The sequence below is a fragment of the Rhopilema esculentum genome, chromosome 16 (genome assembly GCF_057945365.1).
Source record: "Rhopilema esculentum isolate cy_ngs chromosome 16, ASM5794536v1, whole genome shotgun sequence".
Lineage (NCBI taxonomy): Eukaryota > Metazoa > Cnidaria > Scyphozoa > Rhizostomeae > Rhizostomatidae > Rhopilema > Rhopilema esculentum.
In genome coordinates, this window is record NC_142830.1 from 14,080,673 (window position 1) to 14,105,417 (window position 24,745).

Consider the following 24,745-nt stretch of genomic DNA (forward strand, 5'->3'; position numbering starts at 1 on the left):
CATGTAAAGATGATAGAATAAAAAAAGAGTGCACCAATCAATTATTGTTTGTCTTGTCAAAATGTAAACATTAAGAGGTTGAACTGAGAAATTTATCTTATGACATCTTCAAGGACATACACTGATACACAACCAATAGTTGTACCTCAGAATCTTTTAGCTTTTTTGCAATTTTGTTCCGATATTTTGTTCCGATATTTTGTTACCCTTCAAACCCTAAAACTCTTCTGATAATGAGTTCTTCGCCTGCAAGTTTTAGAGGTTTGTTAAATAGAATTAGAGAAAGTTTTTGAAAGCGGTTCTTCTTGCGAAAAAATATTCAACTCAGAAACTATTCAATAGGGATTTTTAAGACTGTGTCGAATAGCAACGAGCTATGCATTACATAACTTAAGATTTCTTAAAAAATGCTATAAGAAATTAGAAGAAGAAAAAAATGTCCTCTTAGGCCTGGAATGATCTCTTATCGTCTGCAAGAATATCTGCTATTGTTAACTAAGACTGACACAGTTCAAAAAGTTCTACACCAAGCAATAGCCAAATTCGTCAGACTTGATGACACTGGGATACACGAAGAAGCTTTTGCAAATGGCTTTTGTCAATCTGCTTGAGAAATGAAGCAGAGCCAAAATGATGTACAGCAATCACTACATTTACAAGTATGTGTTAGGAGGAGAACATTGGAAGAAGGCTAGTCTATGAGCAGATCAATACAAGAAATTGATACAAAATAGGAATATTTTCTCTTGTTCTATCGATGAAATACCAGGCCACGCTAATCAGTGACCGGTCGAGAAGCATCGCAACGAAAAGCATTGGAAGGTGATGCTGTCACTATTGGCCCCAAACTTTCCAATGGCATAAATTCAAGCCAGATTATGACCCAATATAATCTCTAGATCATAATCCAAAATAAAGTGAAGTTTGAATCAGTAGGTAAGCAATTTATCCTCAAGTCTACAAAGAAGATGATGCACGCAATGTGAAAAACTAGATAAAATTTCCGCAGCAGTAGATGCTGCCGCTGTGATAAATTAGCCAGTTAGCATTAAGAACTTTTCAGGACATTTTGAAGTTAGCAAATACCATCCTAGTTTTCAAGTCAACATTTATAACTGTCAATCACAAAAATTATGGTAGTGAAATTACCGTCATATGGGATCTGAGGCATCACTGGGGACTGGTTTATCTCCTACATAAGCAACAGGAAAAAGTATTGCTGCTTTAACAGGAATTGATTTAATCTTCATAAAGTGATCCGTGGTAAACCTCAAGGGTACTGCTTAGGACCTCTCCTATTCAATTATATCTTAATGACTTTGTAAAAGTTCAGAATTCTTATAAGCTGCACTTCGTTCAAATGATATAAGTGTCATATTGACTCCGACAACATCAGAGAATTATTAAAAATGTACAGTATTAGTAAAAGAAAAAATCAAAATATGTAAGAATAAACAAGTTAAGCCCTAACCCAAAGAAAACTAACTACATAATCATTTTACACCCAAAAAGAATGAAGTGAAGGCGACTCATTAAATTAAACTTATGAATGATGCTCAATGGCTTGGAAGTAAAAAAGAACTGAGAAGGACATAAAACCGATACTAAGAAGATTGGTAAAAGCGAAATCAGTATGAAAGGTATAACATAAGATATGACTCAATCGATATGACATGAATTAAGATTAGTATAACGAAAGCTCGGTACAACACCAGACCCGGATGACATAAGAGCGGTACAACATAAGATCGGTATGAAAAGTTCAACAATGGTTCGGTATATACGACAAGATTGGTATAGCTAAAGTTCAACAGTGGTTCGGTATAAGACAAGATTGGTATAGCTATACCATAAGGCTGGTATGATATGATGTCAGACTAGCATAAGAATGGTATGAAGAATATCAGAATAACATAAGATTTCATGAAGAAGATTGGTACAACATAAGCTTGGTTTGATACGTTTAACCGTTCTTCCATAGAAGATTAATATAACATAAGATTTGTGTTAAGAAGATCAGTATAGCATACAACCGAAAAACACAAGGATAAAGAAGATCGGTATAACACAAGATTGGTAAATAAAATGCCAGTATAACTCAAAATCGGTATAGCATAAAGTATGTGTGACAGGAATAAAAAAATATCTGTATAACTGAAGACCGGTAATACACTGACGGCCACCTCTCCAGAGTTGATGGATTCTTCTCCATTCTCCATTTAATTATAGACCAGGCGGAGAATAGGGGAATGGTCGCCCGAGAGCGAAATTTATGGGACGAAGTGCTTTTGGTCAATTAGAGGGTGCTGATTTCGAAAATCAATGTTATACGGGGATTTTAGGGGGCCATCAGCCTCTCTTTTGTGTCTGAAGTCTCTTTTAGCGTATATGAAAGTAGACAAGGGAAAAAAAGTTTAAATAGAAATAACTTAAAGTCTTAAAGTTAATTAAGCATATTTCTTGCCTATAAATGCTTAAATTTGAATTATGGTCTGTTAAGGGGGCCAAAAGCCTTTTTTTACGAGAAAATTGCGTAATCTTAAAAAAAGTATCCTTAAATATACATCTAAAAAGCTTAATGCATCTTATGTTGGGACTCATTTTTGAATTGTCATCCGAAGGAACTATGCAGCGCTATTAATTAATAACTGATAAATAACACTATGGAAAAGCAACCGGATCATCTAAACGTAGTTTAATCGTTTAACACACAACTGAGTCAATGCACACGACACTTTAAGCGTAAAGCTCTTTTTCACTTTGACAATAGAATCCTCATTCACCCTAATCATGATCTATCTACTAGGAAGCCCAACTGAAGCATCAAACCACCCTGAAAATCATAGAGATATAATTTGCATGCAGCATATAAAGCCTTGTGTTTTCTTTACATGGAAACAGAAGACTGAAACTATGATATCTTAATGTCATTCAAACTTCTGCACAAGCAATATGTGTCGGAGAAAACTCAAGATTTCTATAAAATACACGACCAAGTATAGCTAGAAACATAGTTATAGCAAGAAAAAGCGTGCAGGCCAAGTAATGCTTTCTTTTTCTAGAACTCATGATACCATGTCCATTATCTTCTTTTGTTTTCAAGTACAACGAGAATTTGTGAAAATCCTGGTTCCACCCAATTCATGGGACAAGGATATTGTTAGAATGGTCACTTGCTCAGTTTTTGAGAACGTCAACATGATCCTCTGTAACTTTGGTACACTGAGATTTGTTTGAAATGATCATTGCCCTGCTAAAGAGTTGACTACGATCCTTGATAACTGCTAGCTACAAGGACTAAACAATACTTCTTTGATGTGCTGAAAGGACTAAACAATACTGCTTTCTTCATTGATGTGGAAGCTGTTGAAGTCACATAGCACCTTAATGTCAGGAGTCGTTAAGGCGTATAGCTAACTTCACCTCTCTCAACTCTTTCACAATCTTTTATATGCTGTTGTCCTTGTATTTGTGAAAGATAATCACAATTTTTGTGCACTGGTCTGGAATGATAGCAATTCTGGTATTTCGGTCAACATTTGTTTCTTGGTAGATGTAGGGCAAACCAAATATTTGGCTGCAGCAAGGTCCAAGCCGTACCTGTTCAATTTCTCTGCAGGTGATAGTTTATCGGAGCTAACGATGGTCACTTGTGGCAGTTTCATGCAATTTATCTCTTACAGTCATTCTAATGGCACCATCTGCTGTGCTGAGAGGCGTTGACATAGTTGCCTGCATCGTGCTTGTTCGAGTGCACAACTATAAGGCCAAAAATGTCTCTCTAAAAACTCTTTTTTATTCCTTTAATGTTCAGCTTATTTTCACTGACGAATCCTTGAAGGTTGCAACGACTTTGTTTCCAGTTCATTTAAAAATAGAAAGTGAGTATTTTCGAGGGAACTGTCATTTGATAAATACCGCCGACACCGTCAGGTGTACCCAAGCTCATTTGGAACCTATTCTAAAAGGGGTGGTCTTTTTCTTAAACCTAGGACTGGTACACTTGGAAAAAGGGGTACTTTTTGAATCTGCAAAAATCACTGAAAAAAGGTGCTTTCTACAACCAACGTAGATCACGATTGCGTTTTATTGACAATATCACAGGATCTCAAAGATTTTTGAGAAAGAGCACCGCCTCAATTTGATTTAATACAACATTTGCAAGACAAGATTTTTGAATGTATAAAGGTCATTTGCAACTTATAATAGAAATGTTGACAGTTTTGCTTGACAATGTCTTCTTTTTTCGCTTTTCATCATTCTAGACAAACCTATAAACCAATAAAAATAAGAATCATATAAATTCCGGCATTCTCCAATAAGTACAGTTTTAGTCAAAGTAGTGTAACAGAATCATAGTGTAACAGAGCAGTAACTCCTGTTCACTTTCTTCTTTTGTACAAAGTTCATTATCATTTGGTATTATATCTCAGTAAAAAGGGAATAAAACGTTCACATAGAGTCAGAGGAAAGGGGTCTTTTTGTATTTCTTGTATGAGCATGGGTACACAACTGATTGAGAGCGGACAAGCCGGGCAATGATTAAGCGAGGTTTGTCGTGTATTTTATACAAATCAAAGAACATCTTGAGTAAATCTTCTCCGACACAAATTGTTTGTGCAGAAGTTCCAAAGTCAAAAAGAGATCATAAGTTTTCTGCCGCCATGAAAAGAAAACAGAAGGCTTCTTACTCTGTGTGCAAATTATATCTCCATGATTTTCAAGGTGGTTTGATGCTTCAGTTGGACTTCCTAGTAGATTGATCATGATTGGGGTGAATGAGGATTCTATTGTCAAAAAAAGAGCTTTGCGCTTAGAGTGTCGTGTGCAGTGACTCAGAAGATGATCTTGATGAACTTTGAAACGATTAAACTATGTTTAGATGATTCTGTTGTGTTTTTCATAGTGTTATTTATCAGTTAGTAATTGAAAACGCTGCTTAGTTCCTTCGGATGACAATTCAAAAATTATTCCCAACAAAAGATGTATTAAGCTTTTGAGATTACGCAATTTTCTCGTAAAAAGGGGCATTTGGCCCCCTTCACAGACCATAACTCAATTTTAAGCATTTATGTGCAAGAAATATACTTAATTAACTTTAAGACTTTTAGTTATTTTCATTTAAGCTGTTTTTGATTCATTTTTCTCATATACGTAAAAACGAGACTTCAAACAAGAAAAAGAGGTTGATGGCCCCCTAAAATCCCCGTATAACCTTGATTTTCAAGATCAGCACCCTCGAATTGACGAAAAGCACTAGGTGCCATAAATTTCGCTCTCGGGCGACCATTCCCCTATGCTCCGCCTGGTCTATTAATGCTGACCTTCAGAATGGTTCTGTCAAATCTCCTGCTTTATTCATCATTTTAATCAATGATCTATAATCTTCCCCCACCTCAGGTACACATTATTTTGCTGATGACACTTATCTGAGTTCTTCATTCTCCACTGATTCTCAAAATAATTCTCAATAATTATATTGGAAATCAAACATTAAATTTCTTCTATTTCTAAACTTTTATTTCAATAACTTTAGTCCCTCTTTAGAGCACGTGAATTTCTCTTACGACCATAACTCTTAACAATTTAAAAGTCCCAAGCCCTTCCTCTTTCCAAACTATTGCTCTCATATTTGGGCTCTTCTTTATGCCTTCTTGACCAAGTCTTGACCAAGTCTTGATCAAGTCTTGACCAAGTTTCGACCAAGTCTTGACCAAGTCTTGACCAAGTCTTGACCAAGTCTTGAACCAACTCAAAAGCCATTCGTCTCATCAACAAACGCAAGTTTTACAAAGCCTCTTCTACCTCTTTTAATCGGCGCTGTTGCTTAAGTCTCAATTTTTTCCCATGGCCATTGCTTTCAGTAGATCAAAGATGTGATCCTGGGTCGTCTGAGATATGTACAAATTCCAGATACACTTCCAGTGCTCACCTTTTCTCACCTTTTCTAATTTCTCCATTGGAACAATTTGCAAGGACCTCTGTTGATGAAAATGGTCAAAGAGTTTACTTTTTGTGGGGAAAACTTGTGGAATGAACTGAGAAAGAAGACTAAATTTGCACCATCTCTAGCTACCTTTAAATATTGATAAGAGATGTTTATTTGTTTGTTTCAATATTAAGTGCATTTGAATTTTGTATTGAATTTGTACTCTTTTCATCTAAATATCGTACATTAAATCCAGTTTTCTGTGATTTTGGTTTTCCTTATTCTTACACAGGTAAAATGCTAGACCGGATGTTTATCACAGGCATCTTTGCCTTATTGAAATATTAAGAATTTATTAAAATGAAAGCTCAGTCGATGGTTTGGAAGTTAAAATGTCATGATTATTGGTAAACACCAATATCATTCCACGATAATCATACTGTAAATTTTGGGGCTTACTTCATTCTGTATTTTCTCATTTTTTTACTCTTTCCATTGTCTTTGGTCGAGATTTGAAAAGGACTGGGAGACTTACAATCAAGCAACTTACCGAGTTCATTTACTAACAATAACCAAGTAGTTTTTTCGAGAGTTGCTTTAAGGCCTAGCGAGATATCAACTTCCGGTAAAAACGTGTCATTCATTGTAATGCCAAAGTTTCATGAAATCGTTTCGTCTAGTAAGTTTTTTTCTCGAAAATTTCTGTATAATTCGACTTGGCAGATAATCCATTCTCATAATATCACACGTAGCAGAATTTTTATTTGAATAAAGTCAATACCCAAAGATACGATTTTTGGTGGGAGTGACCTTGAAATGAAAAATCTAAATTAAAAAGAAGCATTTCAAATGATTGGAAGCAAACAGTTTGTAGAAAATGCCAACAGAGAATTATTTAGTACGTGTTAGTACCATTTCCTTGGAAAAAATTCTGATCATTGCTCGGAGGGAACTCTAAATATTCGTGGGAAAACGTGTATCTGTTATCCATAAATAATTAAGCATAGTCAATTGATAAAAACGATGAACAAGCTTACCAAATCCATACACTTACTTATGAAAATCTTCAACAGTGCTAGTGGTGTTTTTCACTATTTTCACACAACGACGTAAACAGTTAGCTGAGTATGCGCCGTTAGATTAATGACTAGTATATTAGCAATGTTAAACTTTGATTGTAAATCGAAATTTAATCAACACGATAAAGCTTCAAGCAAAACAACCAGATTACTTCAGCAAAATTGACTATTTATGACAATTTATTCAATTATTGCCTACGCAACACGAGTTGCTGCTGTTGTGCAGCTGCGATTTCTCGTCATATTGATTCGCAAAATTGCAAAGTTGGTTACCTCGTTCCAATGTATTCATGTTATGATTTTTATTGATACTATATTCTTACGAAGGTACTCCTATAATCCTGTATCAGTGTACAATGGAAAGGAAATCTACAATTTATTTCGATAATAAACATTTCGATAATAATTTCATATTAACTGTCATTACATCTTTGCTTACAAGAAAGTAATTTACTCATCAACTTCCTATTACTTATATAGAGACATGCAGTCACGTGAGAACCCTGCGTCTACAACATACCATGATATTGCTAAGGTTTATCATCATTTAAACACGAAAAAGTCGTTATTAAATTCGCTTTCACCTTAGGACTCCATCGGTAAGATTTATAACAGGCAAGCGGCACTGATTGGGCATCCTCAACAGTCATGTGATCGCGTTTCTGATTGGCCTATTTCGATCCACAACTGGGGATATATATTTCCTAGCGTAGAGTTTTCGATCTATGATCTGACGTTTCAAACTCTGAAGAGTGTCAGACGAAAAGCTTACGCATGCTTTTTTTAAAGCCATTTTCAAGTTTTGTACCACCAAAAGATATTGCTTATGATGATATAAGTAATGCTGTAAAATTGCAGATCATACATTTTGCATGGTATTTTCAATTAAACTGCTTGGGCTCTTTTCTCCAAACAAGTGTGAAACATTGCGTACTTTTGACAGGGAAGAAGGGATAGTCAACCACAAAGTGCATCAATTTATACAAGGGGAAAATGGGGTCTGAAAATCATCGGAGTCTCTTTTTCACTTAAATTGATGACCATTTAGCCGTTTTTTTAGATTCAGCCAGCATGTCACAATTTGAAAATTTGGTGATTGTCGAAATTTTTTAGCAGAATAATAAAAACCAGTAACTTCAGCATAGTTTAAGCAAATCAAGAAAGTGCGTTAGTATATATACCAAGGGCAATAGTGGACAAAGCCTGGCCGGAGCCTAGGCAATATCATTTAAGAATCACCAAATTTATTTCACAATTACTCGGTTAACTAGTCATGCTGAAGCCCGGGGTGACAATTGCAATACTTTTCATTGCTATTATTCTACACCTGACGCTAACAGTTCTCAAGAAGTCAAAAACATTCAAAAACAAACTTTGCCTTTAGCGGTAAAAATATTTAATCAGTTGATAAATAAAGTGTTATCCTGCAACTTCTGTTAAAGGGCCTAATAGATTTCCAAGTGTGGAATTTGTTTTCATCTGTTTTTACCGGGCCGGGAAGTAAATATCATGTTTGCTCGTGCAATATTTTGACTTCACAGCAACTAGCCAAGTTTTACTGTTTCTTTTCATATTTGCATTGAGTGAGCTGCAGTCTCACAGTTTTTCTCAGTTAATTGGATGATCTAGACAGAACCTTAAGTGGAAGAAATGAAAAGAGAGCATGGAGGCAAGGGCCCAGAAAAAACTCAGGACCATCCCTTCTAGACAGGGGCGTGCTGTCAGCAAAAAAGTACCCTGAAAAGTTCGTGAAAATTCAAGGTTAAGGGCCAATTTAAGCTTGCAAACAGGGCCAATTTGAAAACACTTTGAGGAGCCCATCAGGACTTTTTTCGATGTCTCGGTTGGCAAGCATGACCCACCTTCAATATCGTATGAAAACACTTTCAATTTGATGCATCATGAAAAACTAAGGCCTTTTAATTCTAATCGAAGACTTGAAAAAGGTAGAATGAAAATTGATACGGAAGCCATGGCTCTCAAGCATTCAGCGAAGCGCATGTACACTCTTTTTTATAAGAAGAATTTTATAAGAACAAGCACAGACTGAGCTGCTGTAAAAAGCAATTTTCAACAACGTTTCGTCTCAAAAAGGAGGATTTTTAGCAATGCGTGGGTGCTTTTTCGGTGAGTATTAGAACTTGTCGGCAAATGAAGCTTGTCTCGCTCATTTGTCGGCAAATGAGGCCTGAACACCTCCCAAGGGCGAAAATGCTAGCAATCGCACTGCTTGCACCCTATAAATTTAAGAACAAATTAAGGTGCACCGTCAGATTTTCGAAAATATTAAGAACAGTCAGCCTGAATTTAAATTCACTTGTTCTTATAAAAAAGAGCGTATTACAAGTTTTTTAAAATGGCATTAAAACTCACTTAGAATTTATGAGAGACAAAAACGTTTCTAAGATGAAGACAAACGAACGAAGATTTGAATGAGAAAATATTTCTTTCTTTGTAGAGCAAGAAAAGCCGAAATAATTTTCTTTGATCCTAAATGTACACAGTAAGTGAACACAGAAAGATATAGTTCAGGGGATGGGGCAGTACCCCTAGATTACCCTTATCGCACAGCTCTGTCCTTAGTAGCTTTTATTTCTCAATCAAATCTTAGTAGCAGTTGGTGTTAATTAGCTGTTTATTGGCTATGATTGTGTAAACAAACAAAAAGTAAATTGAATAAAAAAGCTGACAATGACCTCCTGTCTAACATCCACCTGAATCACATTAGTAACGATACAGGGGACTGCAACGCAAACTCGGGGTTCTGGAGACTAGCGGAACCTTGCAGGAAGCACTGAGCTGTTTTCTAGTGTTACAAATCGGTATGATTTCGTTACAGTTCTTTAGTTTGATGCCTAAGGTAAACATCACTTTAGTTTTCAAAGGAAGCTGTTGGATGACTGCAAGAGTTACCTGTTGAATCAAATTGGCCTGAGTAAAACGGTTGTTGCAGGGAGGGAAAATATTGGATTGTAGTCAAGAAGTCAACTGCGATGGCATTACAATACAGTGGGTAAGTACGGAGGAATTTGTAAGTTATTTACCCAGGCATCACGGACGGACGTGCCTCGTCGATCGAAATACGTACTTGTAGGTTTGAATGGCGTGCCTTGCCTTTTTATGCAGCTCGAGCAGTAAATGTTTCGTGGTTATGATCGCTGATATATTCCATACTGTTGTAGGAACGGCCAAACAGCAACAAAAACATAGGAAGACAAAATTTGATTTCAAATACACTCTTTTTTTGTAAGGACAATTTTATAAGAACACGAGCCTCAAAATTGGTCAAAATTTAAGAACAAATTACGAACAAGCTAAGATTGAGCTTCTGCAAAATACAATTTGAAACAACATTTCATCTCAAAAATGAGATTTTGGCCATGTGTGGGTGCTTTTTCGGCGAATATTCAAACTTGTAGGAAAATGAAGGTTGTTTCACTCATTTTGTTGGCAAACGAGACCTGACAACCTCCCTAGAGCGAAAAAGCTAGCAATCATACTGTTTACACCCTATTAATTTAAGAACAATTTAAGAACAATCCAGCCTCAGATTTTTGAGAGAAAAAAGGAACAGTCAGCCTGAACTTACATATACTGGTTCTTATAAAAAATATTGTATGCAAACTGTCATTCAAAAACAAAGTTTCAGTTGAATAACGTGTATATAATTGTTAGGTTATACTGCGATACCCAACAGCAGCCTGGGCACAAGTACCAAAGTCTAAAAGTAGCTTTATGTTATGTTTTAAAGTTGGAGCTGCATCTTATTCTACTCAGCACGTCAAATTACGCCAGGAAACAATGATGTTTTAGTATTTTTTACTCATTTTTGCAAAATCTTTCTGAAAAAATCATTAGATTTGAAAAATTCGAAGGTCAAAATTTTGCTGACCAGGCATTTTTCACGCTTTCTGAAACACTACTTCCGGTCATTTGCCGGAATGTTCCCAAGACTTCAAATGATCATTGGCTTTACTCTTATTATTCAAACTTTAAAAACTTAGGTTATGCAGTTTGTTAGATGGTTATGCAAAATTCCCTGTATATTTAGGGGCGTCGCGACCGGGGGGTGTGGGGTGTCATTCAATATGCAAGATCAGTTGATTTACCCTCATTCACCTAGTTATCCAGCAAGCACAGGGCCTAACTACTTTAACTAAAGGCTCGACATTTCACTTCAATGTTGAAACAATAACGTGGAAATTTAGGGGATGCAAGGGTGAAGCAGCCAGAAAGGAATTAAGGGGGCTTTGATTTACAAGCCTACCGCCTTTATATTTTTCTCTATACTTTTTCTTTTTCTTCTTATACTTTTTAATTTCTACTCTTACTGTTATGTTTAGCCTCAAAGCTCTCACGAGTTTTTCATGTGTCCTTCAGCATAAAAAACTAATTTATCTGTTGTACTTAATTTACTAAATTTTTGAAATTGCTAATTTCTGTATTTTAACTTTGAGTGTTTGGTATATTGTAATTAATATTTGTTTTTAGCTGATAAAAGATTTTGAGTTTGAAAAAGCTACCTTTTTAGCTACTCATATGGAATCGACGCCTATAAGTGTATCGTCCCTCGGGCCCGAGCTGGCTGTCGACGGCTCTGGGGAAGACCTTTGTATTGTTCCAAAAGAATCCTGTATGACGGTGAAAGACGGGAGATAGCAGGTAAATATAGCAGGGAACAGAAAAGGAACCATTTTTTGTCCGGCAGGGGATGGGAAATGTTTTCGGAGAAACGGGCCTCGAAAATAAATGTTAAAGAGAACTTCTGTGCAATTTTAGGCAGGGAAACAAGACTTGAGCTAGTCAGATTATTCTATAATTGGAATACTTTAGACTTTACCCCATCGTTTGGTACTCTGTTTAGTTTTTATAAAATATGTAGCAGAAGTTATTTGGGTTTATTTGTGCAACTGCCAACTCCAACACCCCCCCCCCCCCCTCCCCCACCCAAAATTGTTGAAAATCATCAAGAAAATCGGACAATTTGGAATAGGAAATAAAAAAGAAAAGACCGACAAAGAACAAATTTGGGAAAATTCACTATACTTAACCCATCAATGAGAATGGTCTTTCACGTCACGACTGCGGCCTTGAAGATCCAGGAGCTCACGTGACCCGGTTTTTTTCGCAGCAGCAACAACATATGTTTCTTTTCCCAAAGGCGGAACAAGCTAACGAGAGAAGTGGGGTAAATGAAGTCGATTTCTTTCAAAAAAAGCTTGTTTACAAAGCTAATAAAATGTTTTCCAAATACAGTCATGATAACAACTCCAGGGATACGAGAAGTCCACACAATAAAGTAGGCCCAATATCGTCATTTTATCTCCACTTCATGTTTATGTTTATGTTAATATTTTTATAGGCCTGTTTATGTTTAACAACATATGTTATCATAAAAGCTTTGGCTTCTTGCTTTATTAGAAGAAATTTAGAATGCTAGATAGTTCCAGGGTTAGCTCATGGATACAATTTTAGGGCTAATCATTTGAATTGAGATCCCTCATTTGAATTGAGACCCATTCCCAATTCCCATGACTCAAACTCGAAATCTTTTTCACAGCATCAATAATTTAATTACGATATACTTAAATATAACAAGGAAAATGTTTCATTTCAATACAATTATAAGGAAATTTTATTAATGATGATAAGACATAAAAATTTTTTACTGAAGGATAAATGGATAAAACTAAAAAAGAGGCCGTATAATTATTTGAATGTTTTAGCTTTAGATAGGTTGGTAAATACCATTTGGCCAAAAACGTTCTTTCACAACAAGGCTCAATTTTCTCCTGGAACTGAACCATTTAAAGGTCATCGGCATATAAGTTTTGATTAATTCTTGGTGCTAAGAACATTTAAAGTTTACATTATTCTGTACTTTTGCAGAATCTGAATTTCAGTATTTTTAATGTGAAGATATGAGAGTTTTTTGTACATTTTTTTAGTTTTTGTTTTGTTTTCAGTGAAATGGTTTTTGGAGGATAAAGTATTTACTATTCAATAATGTTTGTAACATAGACCAATAGCGATATCAATTTGATTTCTCCCAGAAGGCTTGCTTTATGGCTGCTTATTTAAAATCAATATCTGTTGCAGGCTACCAGACACCTATATTGAAGGATACCATAATGCAAGCATGGTAAAAAAGATGGAATATAGAGTGCTTGGTGACACTGGATTGGCTGTATCTAAGCTGGGCTTTGGTAACTTTTTAGCAGCAATGCAAACATCGTTTTAAGTAGAAGAGTTTAATATTACATTCACATTGCACTTTCAAAGTTCAATTTTGTAAAAGATAAAAACGATTTGTTGCAATTGCTCTCAATCTTCGCTTGTAAAACACAACAGAAGCCAATGACACTTGCACTGTATTCCATTAGCAAATTTTTTCCTTATTTGCGATTATAACACATTTTGGCATCACCTATTTTGGCATAAGTCTACTTGTAAAGGTTTCTGATGTTTTTATCAAGTAAAAATCCTATCAAAACTTTTTCTAACTAGCTTCTCCCTTTTGTTTTCTTCTTGTTAAAAGAACCAAACTTTGCTCTAGAAGTCTGCGGTTGAAATTTAACGACAGAAATGTCATTTTGTAAGCTATTTATTTTCGTTTTCCCAGGTGTTTCAGCTCTTGGGAGTGTATTTCGACCAACAATCGACAGTGAAGGGATGGCAGTTGTTGAGGCTGCAGTAAAAGCTGGGATAAATTGGTTTGATGCTGCTCCCTGGTATGGCCATGGTAAGGGAGAGACAGTCTTTGGACGAGTAAGTGTCTTCAACCTTGTCTTGTCAACAGCATTTAAGTTCTCACGTCTCTTGAATCAGAGAAATAGTACTAAAATCCCCCTATTTGATAAAATAGTTCATGCTATGATTTAAATAGTTTCAACACATCATGTAGAAAATTAGAATCCCGTCTTTTCCCAAAAATTGTTCACCGCAGAAAGCGTCTAACGGAAACCTTTCCATACTTTGAAAACAACAGATGCATATTTAACAGACGATACTATGGCAACTGTTAAAGTTTAACTCTTCTTCAAATTAAATCAAATTGCAAAAGTTTACCTCAAAAGTGCTTGTTCCCTGATAAATTTCAGAGTCAAACATTTAACAAAATATGATATGCAAAACTTGGAATGGATGGTTTCTTACGCTTTTAAAAAATGATGATGTAAAAATTTTGGGCATAAATTAATTGAGGTGAACAGAGCGAAGAAGAGTGAAATGGGAAGGGTATCTGGTTATGCATTCTCGCAAAGCCTATGAATTCACTGGTTGTATTAGATTCATCCTGGACAAAGAATCACATAGATTGATGAAAATCTGAAAATGGCTGTAATTCTATAATCGCTTAACGATTACAGGAAAATGCAAAATATCATTGATTTGAGCCTATGCACCAACATAGAATGCTGACAAGGATTTTAAAATGTGATTATTCCGCCCTGTTGAAACAAGATTGTCACTTTTACAACACTTCCATTTTAATCTGGTTTTGGGATATGTCAATGCTAATTCTTCAAGAGGACCTCTTGGCTGGCACTGAAACCGTGGTCTTTTGTTTTAAGGGAATGAAACCAGCCACCCCATGGTGAAAGGTTCTGAATGTTAGCGTCATATGTCCTTCTTGCAAGAAGAGAAATTGACTAGGTTTGTTTGAGTAGCAGATTGTGGTTGCCTTGCTGGAAATGTGATTTCCATGCAGCTCATTTCTGCCAAATTGGTCAAGATATTGAAATAATGTGAAAATAAAAGCTTTTGTGTGAAAAGTCTCGAAATAAAAGAAAATCTGAAAGGAAGCGAAATCATCAACATAGAGAAAAGAAAAGCTAGACAGACTTCTCGATCGATAAAAAGAAGACGCTAGCAGAATAGACTCAAAATATAGGTAACATGGTAGCACTTGACGTAATATTTAAATATCCTGAGGGCACTAACACAAGCCAAAACCTTCCTTTAAATGCTAAGAATGATCACCAATTTGGTGGCAGGAGATTCTTCTAATAAGATGGAAGCTATGAAGATAAAAAAAGAGTGGATGCTTCAATCGCACTTGGCAAGACACCATCAAGTGCACTTGGCAAGACACCGCTAGGCCATTAGACGGTCTAGAAACCCTAGATTTTAACTATACACAAAGCATAACAGAACGGTTGCAGACGGAGGGAAATTAAGAAACTTGTAGGCAATGCTCCTCCTAGAATAAGAGAACCTAAGAGCTTAAAAACGATCAAAATATGATGATTCAGTGGATGTTTGTCAATACTTTTAAGAAATTTTCGGAGATAGCTGAAGTTATTGGATTATTTAAAGATACAGCTCCCTTTAGTCAAATTGGCGCCCGGGATATCATCCAATGAAATTTTTACCGTGCTTATGGAGGGCAAATTACATGAGAAGCCTCTTCCCCCTCTTTGAAGGCATAACGTTTGCATGGATGGGACAAGGCCACTTACAAATTAATAAAGAATTATCCCTGATTTTCCTAACACTCCGTTGCTTGGTTTTCTTATCGGCTTCGTCAGCCAGAGAAGATGCTGCCCACAGCCCAGACTCCTTAGGCTCATGGAAATGCAACAAGGAGCTTTTCACTAAGGCGAAATGAAGACTGTGCAGCCACAAAACTATATCAAATTTCTTTTAAGATTTAACTAGTAGAATCTCATTGCTTCTTCCTGATAGAGAGAAGTCTCGATTGAGCATTAGCATTGTTTCCCTATAATGTATTTGCTATCCATTTTACCCAGGGAAGCGAACATTTAATTAGATTCAATCGTTTTCATGCCGTGTTGACGCCTTCACAGTTTTGAAAATCATTTAATCTCGTCATATTTTGGTTTTTCCTAATGTTTCTTTGAAATTTATTTTACTCAGATTTCTGGTAACTCATCTGTGCTACCAAACTATAAAACAATAACTAATTACAATCTTTTCAGCACTGCAGCAATATTATAAGAGATGAAATGCCGAAAAAATGTCCACTAGTATCTGAAAATCAAAGTAGCAATTATGATGGAAGAAGCAAAAAAAGAGACTACACATTGTGCTTTTTTCGTTTAATTATTAATTAATTTTGAGCTTTGCAATTCGATGCCCTAACAGCTTGCATGTAGATTAAACATGTCTACAGAAATAATCTGCAAAATCTGAAATTTATCAAAAACATACTGCTTTTTGCTTGAATTTCAACGATGTTTTTATTCTTAGGCCCTTGTTAGTAAACGGATTCCAAGAGAGGCTATATACGTTTCAACCAAGGTATGTTAAGGCTATAGCAATGTAATGAAGCCTTGTTTACAACAGGGGTATAAGCATATGTTACTTTAATACGTTATTTTACTTAAGTTGGATTCTTTATTTTTAGTTTTCATTTCAACTTTGATTTTCGTTTTTAATATAGGAACTTGTAATCAGAAATTTTGATTATTTTTTAAATTTTGATTTCCCAATTGATTATTTTTTAAAACGTTTAGTCAGAGGTTCACCTGTACTTAGCGTTAAATTTTCACTTTTACTTCCCATCCTAAGTTTTGATCTTTCTTGAACTTCTCATTTTTGGTATTTTTTCCTTAAGAAACCCCATTCCTAGAATTTTTCACCAGTTTTCACCCATCCTTTTATGTTTTTACAAGAATTTCTCCTCATTTGAGAATCGACCTGTTTATCAGCAAAGCCAAAGTAGCTACATTACAGTCTCATCTAACATGGATCTTTTCTGAATAATTTTGAATGATTTGAATGCAATGAAGCAACCATAATAAACACTGAATCATTTTGTATTTTAATGCATAAAAACCCGTTTCTACTTTCAGGTAGGCCGATACTTACCAGAGGTTGACAAAATGTTCGATTTTAGAGCTGAGCGTGTTATTCAAAGTGTCGATGAAAGCCTTCAGAGAATGGGTCTTGACTATGTCGATCTTATTCAAATTCACGACATGGAATTCGCTCCATCATTAGATATAATATTGAATGAAACTCTGCCTGCTCTCCAAAAGGTAAGCCTGTTCAATTAACCGTCTACTTTTGCCAAATTACTTATCTTTCAGAGCAATTTCTTTTTCATTAATTCTTTTAATGTTGTTCCTTTAAACTGCACACGATCCGTGCTTTCATGCGAGTGATAAGAACATTCCAGGATATACTGAATAGCCGTGTACCTCTGGTGCTGAAGCATACGAAGGCAATTCTGCCCAACCAGCCCCAACATACCTTGATGTTAGCCTTCAAGATTGCATTGGGTTGGAATCCAGAAGTGTTTTGTTTCTTCAAATTGTCTGCAGCAAAAAACAACAGCCTCGTGACTATATATCTTTATTATAGTTTTTTACATCAAAGATTTAAATGCTTTGATAGGAAGGGAAATCTAAATAGGTATTTATAGCTTGACAGGCTTCACAGAGGACATCATTATATATAAGTGCTTGCAGTGTGGCGCTATTTGCAAAATAACTAGCTATTACTCACTGTAATTGCGAAAAATTCTTGCTCGGGATCGCATTACTTTTTACTAACTGCGTCGATAGCGAGGTTGCCCACCCTATTTAGAGGCTCACAAGCCCCGCTAGTATTGATCGTGTAACGAGTTTTTATCGTTCTGAATTAATCAAACTACAAAGTTTGAGAATTTTCTGCTAACAGGCAAAATTATGAAATATGTGTTTGCGAAGATTGGAAGACGCAATTATATTTCTATAGGCTGAAGAATTATTTTAATTGTTCTTAGGTGAAAGAATCTGGGAAGGCAAAATTCATTGGAATCACTGGCTACCCTTTGGAGAATTTTAGGTGTGTTTGTATTGACGACAAAGATTTTAAGGACTGAATTTCATATTAAAGCTGAATGAGATTTTGAAGATGGGATAAACAAGGACTAGATAGAATGAGATAATGAGAGTTGGATGGAACTATAAACCATTGAAATTAGGATTGAATTGAATACTGGATGGGGTGATACGGGATAAAACGAGATAATGAGATGTTTAGGATTGGATTAGATTCTAAGGATTGATTGAGAAAATCAATGATTGATGAGATAAGGTAAGACGAGACCAAAAGGATTGTGTGAGTATTGTTATGTTATGATATATTATTATAACAACTCAAGCTTTCACAGCAAACATTTCTCCAGAGAATGCCTGGTGTCTCTTTATCTTCACAATTTGATCTTCCTCATCTCCCTTTCATCTTCGCTCTTTTTCGACAGGACAGTTCTTGAAAAAAGCACTGTAAAGATCGACACAGTGATGACTTATTGTCATTTTTGCTTGAATGACACCTCACTGGCTGACTATTTGTCATACTTCAAGGTGAGACTGTATGTTTTATATTTGAGCGAAACATTATCTTGCCATTCCTTTGATTACCAACGAGCAAGATATATTGAGCTGTTTAACCAAGAGAGAAAACAGTATAAAATTCAAGGTGGTTGCATGTGGCAAGTTAGGAACAATCATAGGCTAGTCGACAATTTTACAGAAATTTCTCTCCAAACTCTCCAAATTTCTCTCGTTTGCTGAAAGTTTGGTTTTCTATTATGGAATTTGTATATCGTCTCTTGGGGACCTTCCTATAACTGTCCAAACAAGCTGAAAGGGTGCAAAATGTTGACGAAATACTAGAGAAAGGATCTTCTTTGCTGAAAAGTAACAGAATTACAAAGTACAGGGCTGCAAGAAAATCGAAACTTGTGAACAGGGTACTCAGAGAATTTTAAGACTTGGCAGAAACGTTTTTAAAACACAGGATTTTAGATGAAAAATTAATGATAATGACTTTGCGTTTTGAAAAAACTTCAAGAATGGGCGTTTTGAAGCAGAATTTTATATTATTTGCTAAATTTTGCTAATGTTATCGATAGGCTTTCATACAACTAATAACAATAAAGTACTTCAAGCAGTTATGTTCCACCAACGCTTTTAATTAGAGCCTTTGAGCTTTTTCCATAGCTTTTCCTAAATTGCCATGTATCTGAACTAATGGAACTAAGCATAAATGCGGTACTGAACAGATGCTTCAACTTTCAGTTTCTTTGTGTTTTATTTTCGGTCACTTAAGAAGCTTGAATTAGTTTCGTCTTTGAATAAGGTACGATTTCACGTTAGAATTAATCAAGTTAACTGCGAGCTGCTTTGGAGATTTTGTCAAAAAAGTACATATTACAGCAGAAACAAACGATAATTTTATGAACTTGCTCGAAATGCTTGCTAATTGCAGTTATTAATTTGCTAGAAGTCATAGCCAAAGTGGCCAGCTGCCACGCCACCCGACCATACAAATACATAACCATTCCCTTCAAATTTTTAGGTGTCAGCACCCTTTTTTTTCTATATACACTCACTTTTCGCAATATTTGCTAGACCTTATATTCCTGATGAAATGTATTTCATGCTCATAGGAAAATGGTGTCGGTGTTTTAAATGCTTCCCCAAATGGAATGGGTTTACTAACGCACAGGGGACCGCCAGACTGGCACCCTGCAATGGATGACATCAAATCATCTTGCAAACAGGCAGCTGACTACTGCAAGGTGGGTCATCGTTGTTTATCAAAATGTAAGACAAAATTGCACCCCTTTCTGGTTCATACTGGATTTTTTTCACTACCAAGCAAAATTTCTGTATTCAATTTGATTCTGTAGTAACCTCTCAAGAAACAGAGCTCTATAATGATGAAATATAAATATTTTAATATCAGCCAGAGTTAAAACGTAGTTAACTCTGGCTGATATTAAAATTGATAAATTTATCGCTAGTTTGATAAATCTATTCGTCTTTGATTTATTGAATTACGTTCTTTTGATTTATGAAGCATGTTTTTCCTTGTAAAACGAGCCAGATAAGAGACAAGTTGTAGAATAACTTTTAAAAAATGGGGAGGAGACGCTTCATGTTGATGTTGTCTGCCTTGAAAATTTTTTTATAACTGTGAAAAGAACTTCTTTGTAGATTTCGTTATACTTTTGCAGACCCAAGGCGTGGATATATCAAGACTTGCTGTTCATTTCACTTGTGCCAACCCGGATATACCGACTACCCTTGTCAGTACAGCAAGCACAAAGAATTTTGAAACCAACTTTAAAGCTGCGTGTGAAGCACTTACCCCAAAAGAGCAAAGCTGCTTAAATTTTGTATTGGAGACGTGAGTATCTGACCCATCACCCGGTTGAATAAATAGAACGAAATGAAGTCACAACGGTTGTAGGTCCAAACAGTACACAATGGGCCGTCACTTGAGAGGGTGGATGGTGCATGGGGTGCATTGAGGGAGTGCATAACCATCTAAACGCGGGGCGACTTATATGTGCAATTTGAATGTTCGTTTTCAACTGTCAGTCCCTTAATTTTTTTTAAAAAATGGAACTACTTTTCCGCATCTGACTAGTTATTTTTCAGCTTAGTACCTCCATATTTTTTAGACAATTTCTTGCGGAAAAGAGACCTTTTCTCAAGAAAGAGACGCTTTTTGGCATCAAGTCTTGTATTAATTTCTGATTTTCACAAAACTAAGATTAGCAAACTTGACCTCACCTTCCCCTTGTATTATGTTATTCCTTCTTTCCGTTGCAAGAGCTTTACTATAAGCTACTTGGCCTTATTCTAACTAAATCAAGCAAAAACCCACAATTGCTGCTTTTTTCATTTATAAATTCGGCATGAAAAACATTGGTTTTATTTATAATTTTTCAAGTATGCCAAAACTTAATTAATTGCTTGAATGTCTTCTTGCCACACAGCTAACCTCAGTTTTCATCAGCATAAGTGTTGTTTCGTTTGATATTCTTGCCATCATTTTTGTGTACAAAGAGCATAGGGGCTAGTCTTCAAGCTTGTGGAACTTTGTTTGCAATTTCACCAGTTACTGCCTTTTAGTAATTCCAAAACTTTATCAAAGCGGGATCTTAGAAGTCAGGTTTGTTTCCATGCTTTGATACTGACTATGCCTCATATAATTAACTGAATATGATTTGACAACAGGCAACGCTTCCTCTAAAAAAGTACGCGCCAAAACAAGTAGCCTGCGTCGCAGATTATGGTCTGCGACGCAGGCTACAAAACAAGAGACGACAAGGGCAACCAAGGTAGCCTGTTGCTCTTTTAATCTAGACGATTTGGAATGTGTCCATATCAAGAAGGTTCAGGTTTTTGTAGGACAACGGGGTTGGTTCTCTTACTTGGAATCTTCAGCCAAGTGATTGGTCAAAACATGTGACCAATCAAATGCACTAGTCATTAACCATAGTCATTTTTGATCCGCATATAAAACTTACATGAACGTCTTACAGGAAAATGTCACTTTTCAAGTTTACTTAATTTTACTGATTGAGTTAAAAACTAGTTAGGAAACGATTTTGGGCCAGTCTAAAAGCAACATTTTGCAACGACTTTTGTCGCTTCGAAAAACCAGTTTGCCACAAAATGAATCAAACTGACCCTGTTCCAAGACCATTTCACTACAACTAGATAACATGACCATCAAACTGTTCTTCACTCAACCATCCCATGAATAGTATGCCCTTTGCTTGTTTTCCATTTCGCTTGTTATTCTCCATATTTTATTATTAGCAAAGCAGTCATGACGTTTGAATTTTCGACCGAAAGACTTAACGCGACACATCAAAGATGTTCCATATGTTCGTCAGTCTATGTGCCACATGAAAGAGACGGTCAAATTTGCTTTGTAACTAATAATACATGCAAATACTAAATATTTCAATGTATCTTGGATTCTTAGAAGAATTTTGCAATTTGTTATCTTTTGTTGCAATAACAGAAAAAATTATTGTTTCAATTGAATTGCAATTGGTGAAATTTACTTCTCTTCTGAACCGTGCTTTTCAGTTTATAAATGTTTTTACTGACAATTTATTTTATGTTGAAGATGCAACAAGGCTTACTGAGTAAGAATTTCGTCTTCATGTTTTCTCTCAGGTATTTTAAACCACTGAAAAACAAAACATGGGAGGGTGTTGAAGTAAGAAAATACAAAGAGAAGTTATGGAGGAAGAAAAATGAAAGAGACAGCCTGGAGATTCTTGATGAAATCATCAATTCATAAAATGGACAGTACAAACAAGATAGATTTGATATTTACTAATTTATGATCGAATGCTTTAAGTCTTTTATATATATATAGATATGTATATGAAATTTGTCATTTGTAAAATTGTTAAGTCTATGTAATCTACAGAAGCAATTATTATATCTATCAAGAAACTAGAATATTCATTTTTAAACTTAAGTAAATGACGTGTCTGTAAGATGTCTGAATTTTGGTATTCAATTTTGGTATTTTGAGTTTTCAAAATTCCTTGTCTTCATGGGAATTTTAAGTAACAATTAAATTTGGTTATAAAGATCTCAGAAGATACTTTTTAACATGTAAAGGATCAACTCAATGAAGCATCATCTTTTTAATCGTATTATCAAATTTAAGTAAGATATCATAAAATTAGTTTCTGAGGTCCTCGACGGTACTATAGTTGCTGTATACCTGCATTATTTTCATTGCTTATAGTGGTTGAAAGAAAACAAAGAGTTTAGGCCTTTTTCGAGCACTGCTTTCCTTATAACGTACTTCCTTAAAAATGCGTGTATATTCCTAAATCGATGCAGTTATATTTTCCGATGATTTTCATGATTTTAAAGTTATATACACGCAATTATTGTATAAATTCTATTCTAAATAATAATTTTAACAGATATAGTAAATTTTGAGATCAGTTTCTTTCTATCTACAATCTCAGGTTCCCAAACGTTCTTGTGTGGATTTTTGCTCTCTGAACGACTGGCAGTGGTAGTAGGAGTGAAGCGTTTGACCATATCGTTTAGATAACTTCTCTCCTAGTGGTCTTAATGTTAAATAGACACTTAAGAGTAGGATCTTTATACTTCAATGGTACTTTTACTGCTTTTTTCTCGTTTTTGTAACTGCACGCTCATCTTCAATCTATTGTTAGACAGTCAACACCGGCTGCTCCACGACATTCTATTATTTTCTGAAACTTCTCTCCAAGTTCTCCATAACAATTGAAATTCTCCATAAGAGTTTCTCAATATTTTTTGTATTATGTAGGCTCCCATTTATACTAATAGGTCCTAAAATTATCATCATCAAGTCATTGCTGCGTTTTGCCCATGTCGCCTAACAATGAAAGTCTAGATAAGCAGATGTTTAAGAGTATCATATTTCAAAGATGGAATAAAGCCGTCCAACGCAGGATATGAAAAATTGAAGACCATCACTTCTTGTGATAACAGTGAAAAAACAGGTCCTTTTGAAATAGCAAACGTGGAGAGAAGCTAACAGCTGTAATAGATTCGGATAAAGAAGAGGATGAACGTTGAGCAAATATTAGAATTTGTACCTTCATATAGAGCGTGTGAATCGATTTGAAAAAGATCATTTATCTTTCAGTAAGCAATTTTTTTCAATAAACGCCCCTCTCGAATACGAGTCGCTGATGGTTAAAGTTTTGATAAATGCCCGGGCGACAAAAAGATCAAATTCGGTAACTTTCCAACGTCTTATTGCATACTAGCAAGCTGCATACAAGAGATTTTTATGACCCTAACCCACATTGAAAAAGTTTAATGAAAAATAAAAGAGAATGAAGAAAAATCAAGGATTTAATGTCTGGATAGAAATATAATGGGACGTGCAGTCAGGCTCCATTCTGGAGTTCCGACAGCATAGTCAAAACAAGCAACCATTGAAATATATATTTCTCAACAAAAGAAGTATCCATGGCTAATCTACTTGGCATGGCTATTGTCATTAATGTTGAACATGACTGTAAAGTGAAAATATACATCTAAGGAGGGCTTAAGATTCAATTCATTGGCAAACGCAACAGCCTTCGTGAGAAAAGAAAGAAGAGACTTCCAAAAGAAAAATTTTGTTTAGAACTACTTTGATTGCCGCCCTTTTGTTTGAAGGTACTGTGCTAATGGCTTTAATATTAACAAATTATGCGAAAGAGGACTAATAAGAGCTTACAATTACAATAAATTGTCATGTCAAGACCTTTGATAACCTCGCTGTTTATTTAATGTTTTGGCTCTTTCTACCCTTCCAAACCTGCCCATTTTTTCGTAGAATTCATAACTTCTACACTTCCAAACACAGAATATATTTAGAGAATCTTTAAAAAAATTGGAGCTGCATAAGGCTTCTGTTAATTGATTTTATGCAAAACAAGTGGTGTTATGAATAGTGAAGTCCGAAAAGGTGGATAGGATCAGCCTGGTTACATTTAGTCATTTACTTTGTTCGTTGTCTCGTTTTCAACAGCAGTCATTAGATCTGCACAACAACTTCACAGAGTGCAAAATTCGGCCTAGCGAGAAAAAATTGAAAAATACTCCTGAGGACATTTCCAGCACATTGCCCCCATTACAATTCTATTTTCAAGAGCCAGATTTTCCATTGTTTTTCCCGAGGCTCGGTGTCCTTATTTTTTTAACAATTTAAGGCTCGAGTGCTCATTATGTTGTTTGTTCTAAGACCTCTAAACAATAAAGTTCTACCTGAAATTTCTATTAGCACGGATGATGAACTGATAAAATTAACTCTGTTTCGTTTAAAGGAGGTTAAATTTTCAGGAGTATTATATCAGGAGTATCAGATTTACATTCAAATTTTCCAAACAAAACGTTAATCAATGTCAGTTGTCTGCCTAAACTTTCTTTCCTATTTCACAAACATTACACAATTTCCCTTGACAAACTTGTGT

At 35.4% G+C, this 24,745-nt stretch overlaps 1 protein-coding gene across 2 annotated transcripts; it reads left to right on the forward strand.

Moving 5' to 3' along the window:
• Nucleotides 1–9,847: 9,847 nt before the first annotated feature.
• Nucleotides 9,848–23,745, forward strand: LOC135682683 (uncharacterized). Of its 2 annotated transcripts, none has more exons than XM_065197670.2 (10): nucleotides 9,848–10,021; nucleotides 13,108–13,214; nucleotides 13,631–13,776; nucleotides 16,219–16,269; nucleotides 16,824–17,009; nucleotides 17,738–17,799; nucleotides 18,218–18,320; nucleotides 19,409–19,540; nucleotides 19,979–20,151; nucleotides 21,942–23,745. In XM_065197670.2, the coding sequence occupies exons 1-10, from the start codon at nucleotides 10,002–10,004 to the stop codon at nucleotides 22,066–22,068; spliced, it is 1,107 nt and encodes a 368-aa protein (XP_065053742.2). In that variant the 5' UTR covers nucleotides 9,848–10,001; the 3' UTR covers nucleotides 22,069–23,745. The 2 variants fall into 2 exon arrangements, with proteins under 2 accessions (XP_065053742.2, XP_065053741.2); XM_065197669.2 differs by lacking the exon at nucleotides 9,848–10,021 and adding an exon at nucleotides 12,150–12,307 and having other exon boundaries at nucleotides 21,942–23,743.
• Nucleotides 23,746–24,745: the final 1,000 nt, after the last annotated feature.

Coding starts and splice junctions, on each gene's coding strand:
- LOC135682683 (XM_065197669.2), top strand. CDS start 12,201: ATGAAGTCGATTTCTTTCAAAAAAAGCTTGTTTACAAAGCTAATAAAA. Junction 17,010..17,737: donor CTCTGCCTGCTCTCCAAAAG/GTAAGCCTGTTC, acceptor AATTGTTCTTAG/GTGAAAGAATCTGGGAAGGC. Junction 20,152..21,941: donor TTAAATTTTGTATTGGAGAC/GTGAGTATCTGA, acceptor GTTTTCTCTCAG/GTATTTTAAACCACTGAAAA.